At 37.1% G+C, this 17,464-nt stretch overlaps 1 protein-coding gene across 1 annotated transcript in view; it reads right to left on the minus strand.

Annotated features, from left to right (window-relative positions):
- Positions 1–17,464, minus strand: part of CFAP44 (cilia and flagella associated protein 44) — a 116,763-nt gene that overhangs the window by 13,742 nt on the left and 85,557 nt on the right. The window contains exons 25-28 of the mRNA XM_045851498.1: positions 13,234–13,411; positions 6,376–6,876; positions 3,841–4,044; positions 2,982–3,177 (exon numbers count right to left, since the gene is read on the minus strand). Coding sequence (XP_045707454.1) covers positions 2,982–3,177; positions 3,841–4,044; positions 6,376–6,876; positions 13,234–13,411 — 1,079 coding nt within the window. The remainder of the gene's footprint in view (positions 1–2,981; positions 3,178–3,840; positions 4,045–6,375; positions 6,877–13,233; positions 13,412–17,464) is intronic.

Below are 17,464 nucleotides of genomic sequence, written 5' to 3' on the forward strand. Positions count from 1 at the left end.
ATAACAAAGAAAAATCAGAAAATTACTCAATATTTTCAGAAGAGTTTAAAATGGGTAAAGGCATAGAGACCACAAACTAAACTTAAAAGCCTGCAGGGAGTTGTGCAATTAACTTCAGTCCATCAAGGCAGAGAGGGTAGAGAACATGTTGCCGAACTGCTTGCGCCGTGACTCACCCAACACACATTTGGTTATAAAGGTCTACAACTCTAAATCACACTATCCTGTAAGTAGCGAAGGTTTTCACAACTAGTATGAACTGAAGTGATGCTATTTATAATTTGTATTTAACCTGCTTAGCGTGGATGTTCATGGGTTGCTATAGAGGTACTGAGGTGTTTGATATGGAGATCCTGCAGCAAACCCTGCTCGGGTGAGTTGACAAAGACTCTTTCCTCTGACCAAACTTGAGCCAGGCCCCTCTGAGTCCTCTTTCTGACTAGATCTTGACCTTGGGCACTGTCCTTGGCCCACTTAGTTCAGTTTTATGAAAAATCCTGCTAGGCTGGTTTAGTAAAAGTCCTCACCCTTGATGTCTGATCAAATTCCTTATTTCCTGTCCACAGTATCTTATCACTTGGCCAGCATTCAGCCAAAATCCTGTTAGGTCAGTTTAGCAAAGAATTACTTCTGAGTAACTTTTCATCCACTGCCCCCAACCCTGCTCCTTGGCTACACCTCTCCCCTTGCCCTTGTTGCATTGAGAACTGAGCTGATTTCTCCTCCTTTTTACAAAATCCCATTGTAGTAGTTCCTCCTAAATAAAGTCCACCTTGCTGTTCTTCACCAAGTGTTCTGAGTAATTCAACAAGTGCTATGATTTCTTTAACAATATCATAGATAATATCTTTTTTGAAACAAAGAGTGTTTTTTTAAGATTTTATTTATTTATTTATTTTAGAGAGGGAAGGAAGGGAGAGAGAGAGAGAGAGAAAGAGAGAAACATCAATGTGCAGTTGCTGGGGGTCATGGCCTGCAACCCAGGCATGTATCCTGACTGGGGATAATATCTTTTATAAAATATAAAAAATTTTAGTACAAAAATACATCTGCTCCCAAGAGTTTTGGATAAAGGATTGCAGACTTTCCCCACCAATTCTTTTTTCTTTTAAAACATCTTGAGGACCTCTATGAACCATAAATCACTAATTAGAAATTTGTATTTTATAAAACATCAAATTAAAGAGGTAGACTTCATACTCTGTAGACAATTTCTTAAATATAACATCTCTCTTAAAATTACTTTAAGTGATCTGCACTAATTTACAAAATAAAGCATCAAAATGTGAAATTAGACCTTAAAGTTTTTTGAAGAGGATGAAATAGATCACTTTTCCCTATATCTCCCACTAAATACAACTAAAAACTCTGGACAGTACACATAAAACAAACATAAGACAACTCTGAAAAGCGGAAAGAAGGCAGACCAGCTATGCACCTCAGAACCCAAAAAACAATACTGTGATGAGTTCCTTGGGTCTTCTTTTTGCCTCACATCTCAGACCTGGAGATGAGTAACTGGGCGACTTGGAAACATCAACAGGTGCAGATGCAGGAAGGCCCAATAAGAGCTTGCTCTCTCTAGCCAAATCTCTCTTGCTAAGCTCTCTCTCTCTTTTCCTGGAAAGAGGCAGCTCAGCAAGACTTTTAGACAATACCCCACCTGAATACCACCGAGAAAAACTGTGGTCCCACTCCCACCCTCATCAGCAAAGGCCAAGCAGGGAACCTAGACAGCCACCCTTGCAAAGCTGTAATGAGGCACAGCAATATTCCTACCAGGGTGGTGTCAGAGAAGGCCAAGTAGGAAAGAGGCATTTTTATTCCTGAGGGCTGGTAATCAGCCTCCTTTACCACATTAAGATGTTTGTACAGATCCTATGGGCAGCCTGGACTTCCACTCTCACCTAGCAGCAACAAGGTTCTCTTTACACTCCACAGAGGTGGTGTCAGAAGAGGCCTGGTGGAAAATCAGGACTGTCACCATTGCCGGAGGTACCAAGGCCATCCCCAACATGTTGTCAATAGAGATTACAAGGGGCAGCTGGAACTCACATCTGCACACTGCAGTAACAGAGAGATCCCCTTCCCTTGGGTCACAGTGAAGACCGAATACCTCCACCTAGCAAAAAGGAGCATGCACCCACCCCTTTCTCTGGAGGAGCAGGGTGAGAGAAAGCCATGCAAAACAAGTTTTAATGAGGTACAGAGTCTCATATTATACTAAGAAAGTTTCCAGGTTTTAGTACCAGGTTAATACTAGCTTCAGAATGTGAATTAGGAAGTTTTCTCTCCTCTTTGATTTTCTGGATAATACTGTGTAGAATAGTGGTAATTCTTCTTTTAGTGTTTGGTAGTGTGCTCCAATAAAACTATTTAGACCAGTGGATTTTATCAGGAGAGTTTTGAAATGACAAATTCAATGTTCTTAATAGTTATGAAATCATCATTTCATATCGAATGAGTCATGGCAGTATTTTTTTGTGGAATTGTTCTATTTCATCCAAGTTGCCAAATATAAATATAGATTTCTTTATTTTTCCTTTCATTTCTTTGTTTTTGCTTCACAAATTTTGCAATTCTATTGTTTTATGCATACACATTAAAGATAGCTTTGTCTCTTTGATAGATTAACACTTTTATCATCATACAATGTTTTTCTGTGTCCAGTAATTTTTTTCTCTAAAATCTACTCTGATATTAACTCAGCCATTCCTGCTTTGATTTGATTAATGTTTGCATGACATATCTTTTCCTTCCTTTTGTTTTCAAGTTGATTATATACACACACACATCATCTGACATGGCAGTGAAGAAAAAGTGATACTTTACCTATAGAGACCTGACTGGTTTATATCCTCTCCTCTTCAAAGCCCACAATGCCTCTGCATTGTCTATGTTGTGGTGAACATAGATGATTTCTCTATTTCCCCACTTCATGCTAATAAAAATATTATCATATAAAAGAAAGAAATACAAACCGACATCTCCTTCAACTTCCTTTTTCTTCACCCGCTTTATCCTCTTCTTTAAGACCTTCATGAGGAAGTTCGCAAATTTATTGTTTTCTCCAAGGGCAGCCTGGAAACCAGCATAGAGTGCCTTTTCCTGGTCCTGGAGCCTGGTAATTTCATTCTTTTTCTCTTCCATCTCTTTAAGGCTTTCACTTATTTTCCACTAAATGAAAAAATAAGAACAAATGAAAATATTTTTGCCCACCTTGTATGACTACTAAAATGAAGATACATCATATCTTAGTGAAGCTGAAATACCTAAAAACTAATGTCTCTATCAGTATGTAATATCTATTTAATAGAATCTTTCTTCCTTTAAAACAAAGAGATGGTATAATTTACTCCTTTAAATTTAACATATATACAAATAGAGAAACCATTTCCTGTGATATTTATATTACACATTACTCTGACACTAGCTATCGCACTTAAGAAACCCACTAGCTTCTTTTCCAGTTATATTCATAAGGATAGCATAGAATCAAAACTCAGCTTCTCATGCTAGGTAGTGACAACAAGAACATAAATTTTTGAAATCTACAGATAAACTAAATATAAGGCCCACTTTTGAAAATTATATTCTAATATACCTTACAAAATGTTATATCAGATTCACTAAAAAATGTGACTCACTTCTCTCTGACCAAGGATACCAAGACCAGAGAGCAAGCTGAATAATGGGGAGAAGAAGAAAGGAGAGAAGATGAGAGAGAGATGAGGACTAGGCAAGAGGGGAAATTAAGTTGAGAAGAAGAGAGAAAAGAAGACTTAAGTTCCCTCCATAACAGAGGGTGCAGCCAGCTAGCATCCTCCTGCCCATTCATACTTGCATGTCTTGTTGCTCTTTGTCTAATGAATTAACACTGTTTTGAAGTATGTTCTCCTGTTTTTCAAAATTCTTGAGAAGCAGCATTTCTTGAAATAATGTGACATGGTGCAGGTCAGATAGTTTCATCTGAGTATCTAATTTCAGTTTCTGATGTCTCAAGAGATGGAGTTCTGCATCAAAAGTGACAATCAGTTCTTTGATCTGAGGTAGAAAAAGATTTCAGGATATATTAGAACAGGTAATCTGTTTTTTCAGCTATTTAACAATACTAACTTGTTTGTGTGAAAAATTTTCTCATTGTGTCCTTATTATGGTTGGGGAATTATGTGGGTGTGTGTGGTTGTGTCTAATCATATAATCATTCACCAATCACCTTACATTTACATAAATTTATTTCTTTATTAAGTGGTGAAAATTTTGTAACCCTAGTTCTTCCAGCTCTTTCTCTACCATTGAAAAAAGCCATTGATCAAGAATGCCCTTCTTGTTGTACTGAATGGTTTAAGTCAGAGACTATGAGCTCTTTATGGGTACTGTTTATATTTGCCTCCATTATATCCCCACAGTATTTCTACATGGCCTTTGCATACAGTAAACACTAAATAAGTATTTCCTTTTAATTTATTTTGAAAAATTTGAAACCCAAGGACAGTAAATATTTTCAAGTATATATAATCATGGACCCACAAGAAATCCATTCAATCTTATTTCAGAAATGAAGAAATTGAGGCTGAGATCAAAGCTAATGTGCCACACAGCTGGGATAAGAACCTAAGTACCCCAAGTCCTGATCTAGACCTTACTCATCTGTCTTAATGATCTTAAATCTTTGGTTTTGCTCTGATTTTGGCACAGCTTCTCCCCCACCCCATCCCAAAGGAAATGAGAATGAGAGAGAGCCCCAAGGGCTGATTCTCCTGAGGAAACTAGTACAACAAGAGGAAGACACCCCACTCCATGTCTCTCATTTCCATTCTATGTCTCTCATTAGACTGTGTGTGACAAATGCTTGTAATGATCGAGGGCCCAGACTGGCAGTGAGAAAGGAAAAGGGATCTGTGGGCTTGGGACAGTAAAACTGCTGGAGAACTTCAGAACGCTTAAAAACAAACAAACAAAAAAACAAGGAAAAGAAAAAAAATAAACTAATATACGGCTATAGACTATAGGTGGGCTCCCCACAGAAGTTTGTCTAACAAATATGAGTTATTTTAAGATTTCTTTGGAGGAAGGACTACATTTTTTTAGTACAACAGCATTCTGAAACTGTACTACATAGATGTCCACGTTTGTAAAGTTTTCACTTGTTCTGTTCTCTCACACCCCTGACAGCCTGTAAGCTTTATGAGGATGGAGAACATGTCTGACTTGAGTACTGATGAATCACTACTACCTAGTTAACACTGTCCCTGCTCATAGGGTATCCAATAAATATTTTATGATTAATAAAGTAAATTACTCAATTAAACCAAAACTTTTTACTGAGTGTCTACTATATGCCTAGCATTGTCCTAGACACTACAGGGGAATCAAAAATTTAGTTACCTTCCCTCAAGGACTGTATAACCTAATTTGCAAGACAAAACTAACACAAAAGAAATCAAGAAAAAATAGTACAAAGCACCATGTGCTGATTATAGGTGCAACTGAAGGTTAAAAAAAAGAGAATATGTAATGTGGACAGAAGTTTTGAACTGTGCTAAGTTTTGAATGATAGCTCAAGCTTTGGAAGGAAGTCATTGCAGGTAGAAGGAAATCGCAATGGGAAAAGCACAGATATGAAACTCAGAATCATGGGGAGGGGAGTAGGAAAAAGCAGGAAGGGTGAGAATACTGGGCTGGATAAAGTAGAGATAATGGGTGGAGAATAAAATTGGAAAGCTATAAGGGGTGCCTAGCGGGAAAAGACAAAATGAGGAAAAGGACTCCATGTGGCGGGTAGCAGGGAGTTATCTATCCAGAAAAGGTCCTTTTCCTTCCGTATGCAGAATACCTCCTGCACAACTGATCCCAGTCTGGTCTTGATTTTCCTAGAAATAAAAGTAGCTGGCATTCTAGCTCCAGACCAATTTTGAAGCCATTCATTACCATGAACAGTCTCACTATTGGAGCAAATCACACATCAGAAAAAGGGGACAGTATAAAAAGCAGAGGGTGACCCATTTCCTCTGGAAGGTTTTTATGATGTTCCATCCACCATGTGAAAGCTGCTCCATCACTTCCCCTGTCCTATGACTTCAGTTACATGCCACTTAACATGGATTTGCTTCTAATGCTTAGTCAGCTTTCCAAAAAGGAAGAAGTCCCAAAGCTCCCAAGTTCTGGGCAGAGCACAGTGATTTTCAGAAAACCAGGATGGGGAGGAAGCAAAGCCACTAGTGAGTTGTGGGCTGGACAGTGTTTGGGAAGGCTAATGTAGAAAAAACGTAAATAAATAAATAAATAAATAAATAAATAAATAAATAAGAAGCTAGATCTATTTCCCTGTTCCATTCTCTTTCAGCTTTAAATAGGCACAGTCTCACCCCTTACCCTGTTGGTCAAATACTGTTGCATGTAAATATTTTTAATCTCAGTTCTCTTCATAATCTCCAGCTCTACATCAATTGGATCTGCTTTTTCAAATTCTGTTAACTTTGAAATTTCTAGATTAAATGTCGATGCCCTTGATGATCTAGCCAATGACTCTCGTGTTGTCAGGTCACCGTCCTTCAAAGTAGAGAGTCTAAGGAATCTTGCACTTGCACCTGTAGACCCTGCCTGTTCTGCTTGAGAGATCTTTTCATCCTCATTTTTCATCTGCTGTTGCTTAAAAGCTAGGAGAATTTCCTCATCATAGTGAAATCTCTTTTCAGGAACTTCTTCCGGATGAATCTGAGGGATTTGCGGAATGGGGATGTGCTTGGATGTGTGAAGAGTTGAGTGAATGTGCTTCAGCTCTTGTACCAGGCACTGTATTTCCTCCATGACAGCCACTTTAAGGTCTCGAAGAGAGAGGATGCACTTGTTCATGTGCATTTTCTTTGAATGGGTCTGATGAAAAGAACAGAAGGGAAGCAAAATGACAATCCACTCACAAAGGACAGTTTCAAGTATGATCTGCTTTTGTCCGTTGACTGGTACGCATAACAAAAATTCAAGATAAAAATTTACCTGAACATTTTTGTTTACTACTAAATAACTCTATTTCTTTAGTTTTTAGGCCTTTTCCCACTTTGCCCCTCCAAAAGGGGGAGAGGCAAAAGTCTGAATATGACCTGTGGTATCCCACAGCTGGCTCATAGGCCTGAGTTCCCCTGTCTTCCACTCCCACCACACAGTGGAAGTCGTTCCTGAAGGCTTGCATTCAGCTGAGTCCCCTCAGGGAAGGGGAGGTCACCCTTTGGTCAGGAACACACAAGAAACTCTCCTTTTCTGAAGGAAACAAGTATCATTGGCTCATACTCAGGTATGCCTACCTAGGGCCAAACTATAATTTAGCCTATTCACATTCTGTATTTTGGCCTCATGTTACTGTTACTCTTCGTGCAGGTCAAGGTAATGATCCTGAATTTCAGTATCATATCCCACCAAGAGATTTCAGGGCTCTTCCTGATTTCCTTCTCTATTTATCTAAGCCAAGCTGTACCATACAGATCCATGTCTCCCTCCTTACCAGCTCTCTCCCTTGTCTGTGTTTTCTCAACGCGCTACCAGAGCCTATGGGTCCATGCAACCCTGCTCCTATGTGCAGTTAGGCAACTAGATGGTCCAAAGATAGTTAAGAGTTAACTTGCTTAAATACACCGATTTTTTTAAAAAGATCAAAAGGCACTTTTCCAAGTAGTCTTAAAAAACTTAAACCTGTATACTTATTATTTATGTAATAAATTAAAGGAAATGTTTTACATACTCAGGAATAAACGTTTAAAGCATTAAAGCTTAAACCAAAAAACCAGCAACTGGGTGAGTGTGGGACAACTTCTGAAGCACCTAGAGTACTGAGAATTGAGCCCAAAAGAAGAAAACCAAACCAGTCTAGTGACTGTAAGGCTACCTCTTGGAGAAGCCCTCTTTACACATCAACCCTCTCTACTTTTCCAAATATACACATATGTAAACATTGGCTAATGGGGAGAAGGGATGTATAAATATACTATTTAAAAAGCCTTTGATACTTTTCAATGATTTTTAATTTAACCATGACAAGAATCACAATTTATTGACTTTAACCATTACATTAACCCTATGAGATAGACTAGACATATCTTATTGTTATTAATTGGTATTAATACCCTTTTTACAAACAACATAACAGAGGCTTAGGAACATTTACATAACTAACAAAGTTCACATAGCTATTAAGTCAGGAACAGACATGGGAACAGAACTCCAGTCTTCCGACTTGTAGAACAATGTGTTCTACATTATTTTATACTGCCATTTTAATAAAGTGGATTTCAGTATAATGTAATGTTGTATAAGACATTATACCTGTCCATCATCTCTAGTTAGACTATGAAATTTCAGGTTGGATGACTGGCAAATTGTGGTCAAAAGAACATGTTTCTATGCTGATGGATGTAACATGAAAGATGAAACAAGAATTACCTTAGACGAGCAGCTAGAAAAGCAACCCAAATGGTCACTAATAAAATGTTCAGGGGTAGGTGTAGTTCAAGATGGCAAAGTAGGATGTACCTGAAGTCAACTCCTCCCATGGAGTTGATCATCAGCTACAATATACATAGATCAATTCCCTCTGAAAAAGATTTTAAATCTACTTAGACAGCTAGCCCCTCCACAATAAAGGATAAAGGGCCACATCAAGATGGGTAGGAGAAGCAGAAATGTGGTCTCACCAAAAGCACCCCAGCGCAAAGGCGCAAGGAGTTTCTGTCCCGCATCAGGCACCCTAACTCTTGGGACTTGTCCCAGAGAGATAAGCCCCTCAGAATATCTGACTTTGAAGACCAGTGGGGTTTATGGCCAGAAGACCCAAAAATCTGTGCAGAAAGGCAAGACTTTTAAGAGCTCATGTGTAGACTTACGCACCTGGATCCAGCACAAAAACAATTTAAAAAGTGCCTAGACCATATGTGAAAGAGATTCATTAGCTAATTTTGAAGTGTCTCCTGGCACTTTCTCTAGGGATAAAGGTGCTGGTGGGTGCCACTTTTGCACTTAGTCAAGCTTGGTAGCACTGATGCTGACAGGTGCATTTTTGTGCTCCCTCTACTTTCTGGCACCTATGGGCTATCCCACCCCCATGCACTCCTGCAGCCTGCTTGAAGCCAGCAGGCTCACCTGCTCACATACCCTCCAGCAGCCCCTCTGAGATAAGCGGGTGAATGCAGTCCAACAGGGGACACCCCATAAGCACCTGGTAATGATGCCCACAAGGGACTGTGTTGTTAGGCCCCATAGGACTGAAATATTCAGAGAGACAGTTCTTGGCAAGCTACCTGCCCCCAGAGTTTGGCACAGATAGCTGATTCAAACATCTTACCAGTCTTCATGTGAAAAGGCCTAGCTACTCGTCCTGAAGCATCAGCCTAAGGGGCAGGCTTTGGGTTTACCACACATCTAGAGGTTACAAAGGAGCCTGCAGGGAACACAAGTTGGGGAGTGCCATCTTCGTGCTCTCCCTCTGCCTCACTGCAGCTTATGGGTTGATCTAAGAAAGGAGCTTACACATTCATCTGAAGCCCTGATTTGTGCAACTGTCACCAAAAAGACCCCTCCAAATAGCCTGACCTGGAGGCCAGCAGGGGTCAGGACTGCAGTCTCACAGGACTGTATATATTTGTTACTTTATTATTTTTATATACTTGCTACTTTAAAAGGTGCTTCTAAGGGTCTGACTTCCAGTCAGCCTGAATCTAGGTCCTGAGATACTCCCTTTGGAATATTGACAGGTTTTGTCATGCCCTCAACAACTGGGACCTATCAAGAATAAATCAGTCTGCTTAGACAATCACAAAGATTTGAGAGACAATGAAGAGTTAGGGCAATGTTGGGCTTAAGGTACATTGCTTATACAAAATCAATCCTTCAAGATTGGAAGAGGTAGCTGTTTTGCCTAATATATAGAAACAAACACAGAGAGACACACAAAATGAGGGATTAGAGGAATATGTTTCAAATAAAAAAGCAAGTTAAGCCCCAGAAAAAAATCCTTTATGAAATGTAGATAAGGAACATACACGATAAAGAGTTAAAAGTAATGACCATAAAAATACTCACTGAACCTGGGAGAAAAATGGATGAATGAAGTGAGAACTTCAACAAAGCAATAAAAAAATATAAGAAAGTACCAAACAAAAGTACAGAGCTGAAGAATAAAACAGATATAAAATATACTAGAGGGATTCAATAGCAGACTAAGTGAAGGAGAAAAAAAATCATTGACCTGGAAAATAAGGGAGTAGGACTCACTCAAACAGAGCAGAAAAAAAGAAGACTTTTAAAAGGTGAAACAGCTTAAGGGACCTATGGGACAACATCAAGTGGAATAACATTAACATTATAGAAGTCCAAGAAAGAGAAGAGAGAGAGAATGGGGCAGAAAACTTATTTGAAGAAATAATGGCTGAAATTTCCCTAACCTGAGGAAGGAAGCAGACATCAGGTCCAGAAAGCACAGAGAATTCAAAAAGAGATCCATACCAAGATACATTATAATTAAAATTTTAAAAATCTTAAAGGAAACAGTGAAAAACAACTTGTTACAAACAAGGGAACCCCCATAAGACTATCAAATGATTTCTCAGCAGAAATTTTGCAGACCAGAAGGTAGTAGTATGACATATTCAAAGTGCTGAAAGAAAAAAGTTTCCAACTAAAACTCTACCCAGCAAGGTTAAAACTCAGAATTAAGGAAGAGAAAAATAGTCCCCACATGAGATAAGCTCATCAACATTCATGAGCTTATCACCAATGAGTTTATCACCATTAAAGTAGCTTTGCCAGAAATGTTACGGGGACTTCTTTAAGAAAACATATAAAGTAAAAAATCTCACTGATAGAGTCAAATATAGGTAGTAGATTAACCACATATAAAGGTAGCATGAAGGTTAAAAGACAAAAGTAGTAAAATCAGCTGTAACTACAATAAATAGTATGGATACACAAAATTAAAAAATGCAAACATGACAACAAAAATATAAAATGTGGAGGGAGGGATAAAAAGTGGAGCTTTTGTTTTATTGTTTTAAAAAAGATTTACTTATTTATTTTTTAGAGTGAGAGGAAGGGAAGGAGAGAAATATTGATATGAGAGAAAAACATCAACTGTTTGCCTCTTGGACACCCCCAACTGGGACCCAGCCAACAACCCAGGCATGTGCCCTGCCTGTGAATTGAACCCATGACCTTTTGGTTCACAATCTGGCACTCAACCCACTAAGCCACACAAGGCAGGGGAAAATGTAGAGTTTTTAGAATGTATTCAAACTTAAGTTGCTATCAACTTAAAATACACTTATACACATTCTTTTCAAGTGCACATAGAACATTCTACAAGATATATGTTATACATATATAGCCTATTATATGTGGATATATATATACTTATATATAGTTATATGTGAACCTCAGAGTAGTCACAAAGCAAAAACCTATAGTAGATACACAAAAGATAATGAGAAGGAAATCTAAGCATAACATTAAGGAAAGTCGTCAAATCACAAGGGAAGAGAAGAAGAGAAGAACAAAGAAGAACTACAAAGATGGCTGGAAAACAATGAACAGAGTGGTAATAAGCACTACCTATCAATAATTACTTTAGAAGTAAATGGACTAAGTTCCCTAATAGAAAACATGCAGAATGGCTGAATGGATTAAGAAAACAAGACTCGTCTATATACTTCCTATAGGAGACTCACTTCAGATCTAAGAACTCGCACAGATTGAAAGTGAAGGGATGGAAAAAGATATCTCATGCAAATAGAAACAAAAAGGAAGCTAGTGTAGCTATACTTATATCAGACAAAACAGGCTTTGAAACAAAGACTATAATAAAAGATAAATAAAGGCATTACATAATGATAAAGGGGGTCAATCCAACAAGAGAATATAACTTTTATAAAACTTATGCACAAATTTAGAAGCACCAAAATATATTAAGCAAATAAATATTAACAGACATAAAAGGAGAAATCGATAGCACATAATAATGGTAGGAGACCTTAACAGCTTATTTCTATCAATGACTCAGTGGTGTCAAACTTTTTGGCCTCTCTGGGCCACATGGGAAGAAGAAGAGTTGTATTAGGCCACACAGTAAATACAATGCGACACATAATCGCAAAAAAATCTCATACCGTTTTAAATAAATTTATGCTTTTGTGTTGGGCCACATTCATAGCCATCCTGGGAAGCATGTGACCCGTGGGCTGCAGGTTAGACACCCCTGGTACATAATTCAATCAGAAAGTCAATGTGGAAACATCAGTCTTAAACCACATATTAGACTAGATGCACTTAATAGATATATATACAGAACATTCTATCCAAATGTGGTAAAATACACATTCTTTTCAAGTGCACATAGAACATTGTACAGGCTACATCACATGTTAAGCCACAAAATAAGTCTCCATAATTTAAGAAGATTCAAATCTCATCAAACATCTTTTCCAATCACAATAGTACACAACTAGAAATCAACTGCAATAAGAAAATGAAAAATGACAAATATGTGGAGATTAAGCAATATGCTATTCAACAACATCAATGAAGAAATTAATGGGAGCATCAAAAATACATGGAGACAAATGAAATTGGATATACAATATTTCAACATGTATGGAATGCAAAACAGTATATCTAAGAGGGAAGTTAATAAAAATCAAAGTAGAATTAAATAAAACAGAGACTGAAAAACAATAGAAAAGATCAATGAAACTAAGAGCTGGATCTTTAAAAAGATAAACAAAATTGACAAACCTTTAGCTATGCTCACCAAGAAAAATAGAAAATAAAACAGAAGTTACAACTGATACCACAGAAACACTATGAACAAGAGAATACTGTTGACAATTATACAACAACAAATTGGACAAGCTAGAAGAAATGAATAAATTCCTAGACACATACAGTCTTCCGAGTGTGAATCATGAAGAAATAGAAAATTTGAATAGACTAATTATTAGTGTGAGAAGATTAAATCAATTAAAAAAAAACAGTATTTTTGATGATTATCTAAAATAATGCCCCCTTTCTGCAAATGAGGGAACTGAGGCCTACATAAACATAAACATAAACTTAAGCATAAGCATAAAGGTCTTTTGCCGTTTTAAATTTCTATGACTATGTCATGATGGACCTAATAGTGAAATGGGTGGTTTTAGCAGAATTCAGTTAAAATCCCAGGTGCCTCTCATTGTCGTACAAGCTGTGGGTAAGTACCATAGAGTCTAGCTGTCCCAGTTCCTCTTCTTTCTTGGCAGCATTTATTCTCATGTGCTCGGGTATCTTATAGTCTGGGGCTGTCTTCAGATTGAAGTCTCCCATGTACACCTGAGCCTCTTTGATGGCTTGAACATCCTTGGGGTCTTCATAGTCATCAGCAGGTTTACTCTTGTACCTATGAGACAAATAGTTTACCCAGCCACAAAAATAACAATAAACTCTAATTTGTCTACTTTATTATAGGCATATAAGCATATTCAGTCATGAAGCAAAAGTATAATTCTTAATCTGCTATGTTATTTGTCTATAGAGTTCAAGCATTTTTTAAAGTTGACTTTTTACTTATTTTTTTTACTTTATTTTCATTGTTGACTCTATTACAGATGTCCCCATTTTCCCCCTTTGCCCATCCCCACCCAGCCCCTGCACCCACTGTCCCCTTCCCTCTGGCCATCACCATACTGTTGTCTGTGTCTATGGGTTATGCATATACACAAGCATGTACAGTGTTTCTTGTATCTTGTATCTTCTTCAATAAATGTCTCTATTTTTCCCATTACATGGCTGGATACCTTCTGGACAGACCTCATATATAAAACAAACATAAGATTCTGAAATGTGGAAAGAAGAAGGCAGACCACAGAGAACCTTGGGACCTAAGGAAGAATATGATGGCACGTTTTTTAGATTTTATTTCTGTCTCATATATCTTAGACTTGGAGCCAAAAAAAAAACAAAAAACAAAAACAAAAACAGCAACTCAAGATGGGAAGGGAGTTGGGAATGAGTAAATAAAGTGAAGGGAATTCAAAGGTGTAAATTTCCAGCTACAAATCGAATAAGCCACAGGATGTAAGGTATAGCCTAGGGAACATAGTTAGTAATAGTGTAATGACTTTGTGAAGTGATGGAAGGTTACTAAACTTGTCATGCTGATCACTTTGTAAGGTACATAAGTGTCAAATCATTATGTTGTATACCTGAGACTAATATAATATTGTATCTCAACTACAATTAAAGAAAAAGAAAATAGCAACTTAGAAACACCAATAGTTTCAGACAACAAAAGATAAACAAAATCCTGCTTTCTCTAGTTAAATAATTAAGAAAGGAGCAGAATAGCAAGACAGAAAACTTCTAGACAGTAAGTTTTCTATTCCAGCCAAATACCACAGAAAAAAAACTGTGACCACACCTCCACCCATGCCAGCAAAGGCCAAATGGGGAATTTAGAGTTCTACCATTACCTGCCTTTAACAAGGCAAACCAATCCCTCCAGGGTTGGTGTCAAAGATGAGTCCTGAGGACCAGGACTCTTATCTCCATAGTGAAATAACAAGCCACACCATGTCAGTAGTGACCGCATAGGATAGCTTGAACTTCAACCGCCTATAGTAGAAATGAGATGTTCCATCCCTGCCTGCTGAGGTAGTGTTTGAGGATGCCTGTTGGAAAGTGATGACTTCCACCCCTTCCACAGTATCAGTGGAGGCCAACTGAAGAGTAAAGTGGTATTAATGAGAGCCTAATGGGGTCTGGAACTCCAACTCTCAACCAGTTAGTCGTCTCTTCCTTCCTCAGGTGTCAGTTGGGGAAGGTTGGGTAACCTAGGCTTCTACACTCATAATGAGATAGCACTCCTCCTTATCCTGCTGAAATGAGAGGAATCCAGCTAAAAATACATAAATAAGATCTAGAGTCTCATAATATCCAAAATGTCCAGATTTTAATTAAAAATCACCTGATTCTTGGTATGAGGTCATAACTTTGTAAAGTGAGGTCATACCAAGAATCAAGATGACCTCAACTTAAATGAGAAAATACAATTGCTAGATGCCAACCCCAAGTTTGGAACATTAAAATAATATAACAAGGATTTTAAGCAGCCATCATAAAGTGTCCCAGCAAATAATTAGGAAGATTCTTAAAACAAATGAATGAAAAATTCTCAGAGAGCAATGGAAGATATAAAGAAGAACCAAGTAGAAATTTAGAACAGAAAAATAACCAAAATAAAACTCAAAGGATGGACTCAATACCAGAATGGAAGAGGCAGAGGAAAGAATCAATGAACTTGAAGATGGAATATAGCAATTCCCAATCTGAACAACAGAAAGAAAAGACACCAGAAACAAACAAGAAACAAACAACAGCATCGACAAGACACACAGAGCTTCAAGGATCTAATATTTGTGTCATTGGAGTCCCAGGAGGAGAAGAAAAAGAGGAATGAATGGCTGAAGACTTCCCCAAAGCTGGCAGGAGACACAGGCATACAGATTCAAGAAGTTTAATGTATCCAACAAAGAATAAGTTTAAAGAAATGTACACCAAGACACAGCATAGTAAAACTTCCAAAAAATAAAGACAAGAGGGAAAAAGTATTGAAGGCAACAAGAGAAAAGTAACACCTTATCTATGGAAGGAAAACAATTTCAATGGCAGCAGACAAATCATAAGAAACCATGGAGGCCAGCAGGAAGAAACACAATATTTTTTACATGCTGAAAATAAGAGCTGTTAACACAGAATTCTATGTACAGTAGGAGGGGAGATCAAACCATTCTTAGATGAGGAAAAATGAACAGAATTTGTCACCAGCATACCTACCATAAAAAAATGGCTTTAAAATGTTCTCTAAATAAAAATGAAAAAATAAAAGGAAACTAGGAACAGCAAAAAGTAAGTAACTAAAATGGTAATAGCAAAAGTATTAGCAAATACATTTTACTTCCATTGTCTGTTATGTTTGATGATAAAGGAAAACTGTAACATTACTGTGTTTTAAAATATATGTAGAGGAAATATTTATACAATTATATTATGAACAGGGGAAATGAGGGGGCAAGAGACATAAAGGCAGGTGAAGTTTCTACACTTTATTCAAAATGATAAAATGTCAACATTAGTACACTGTATTAAGTTGTGTTTACATAGTGTAATACCTAGAGCAAATACTAAAACAGCTACACAAAACAATATACTAAAAAACACTATGGATAATTATGCTGAAATTCTAAAATATTCAACTAAATCATAGACAGAAGGAAAAAACAGAAAAACAAAAAAGAAAAAGATAGAGAGCAAATAGAAAATAAAATATAAATACCAAATATAAGCTTCAAATACAATAATTACATTAAGTATAAATGACTTAAATATACCAATTGAAGAACTGAGATTTGACAGACTGAATTTAAAAACATAACCCAAATATATGCTGTCAATAATACATTAACCTCAAAAAAGTAACATAGGTAGGCTGAAATAAACAGATGAAAACAGTTTTACTATTTGAGTACTGCTAAACACTTTCCCACTAAGATGAGGAATAGATGTAGACGCTAGCTCTCTTTGTCCTATTTCAATATAGTACTGAAAGTTCTAGCCAGTGTCGGGGGAAAAAAAAAAGGAAATAAGAAGTGAAGAGATTGAATAAGAAGAAATAAAACTGTCCCTATTTACAGATGACATGATAGTCTACACAGAAAATGCCAAGCAACACCCCTGCCCCCTAAACCCCTCTGGGTGCAGCCAGGTCACAGCAACCAGACAAACACAAAAATCCACTGTATGTCTACACTAGCCATGCACGTGAATACATAGACACCACAATTAGAAGCACAATACTATTTACAGGTGTCAAAAATTAATTATTTATGTGTATATCTAACAAAATATGTGTCGTACTTTTATAATGAAACACAGCAAAACAGGTGAAAGAAACCAAAGATCTAAATAAATGGAGAGTCATACCATGTCCATGGATTAAAAGACTCACAATAAATATGCCAATTTTCTCCAAACTGATACAAGGTTTAACACAATTCCTATCATAATTTCTGTAAGATTTTTTATAAACATAGGAAAGATTATTCTAAAATCTATATGAAAAGTCAAAGTAACTAGAATAGCTAAAATAACTTTGAAAAGGAAGAATAAAATGAGAGAAATTGGTCTATCCAATTTCAAGACCTATTACACAGCCACAGTAATCCAGATGTGTATGTAGGGAAAGGGACACAAAAATCATTGTATCAGAAAGTGAACCGGGAAATAGACCAACACCAATATGCCCAGATAATTTTTGATGCAAGTGCACAAGCAATTCAATGGAGGAAATAGAGGCTTTTCAACAAAAGATGACAGAGCAATTGGACATCAACAGGAAAAAAAAGAAAATACAAATAAATATGAACATAAATCTCACACCTTACACAAAAATAAA

Source organism: Phyllostomus hastatus, unplaced genomic scaffold (genome assembly GCF_019186645.2).
Source record: "Phyllostomus hastatus isolate PE091 unplaced genomic scaffold, TTU_PhHast_1.1 phas_contig_86, whole genome shotgun sequence".
NCBI lineage: Eukaryota > Metazoa > Chordata > Mammalia > Chiroptera > Phyllostomidae > Phyllostomus > Phyllostomus hastatus.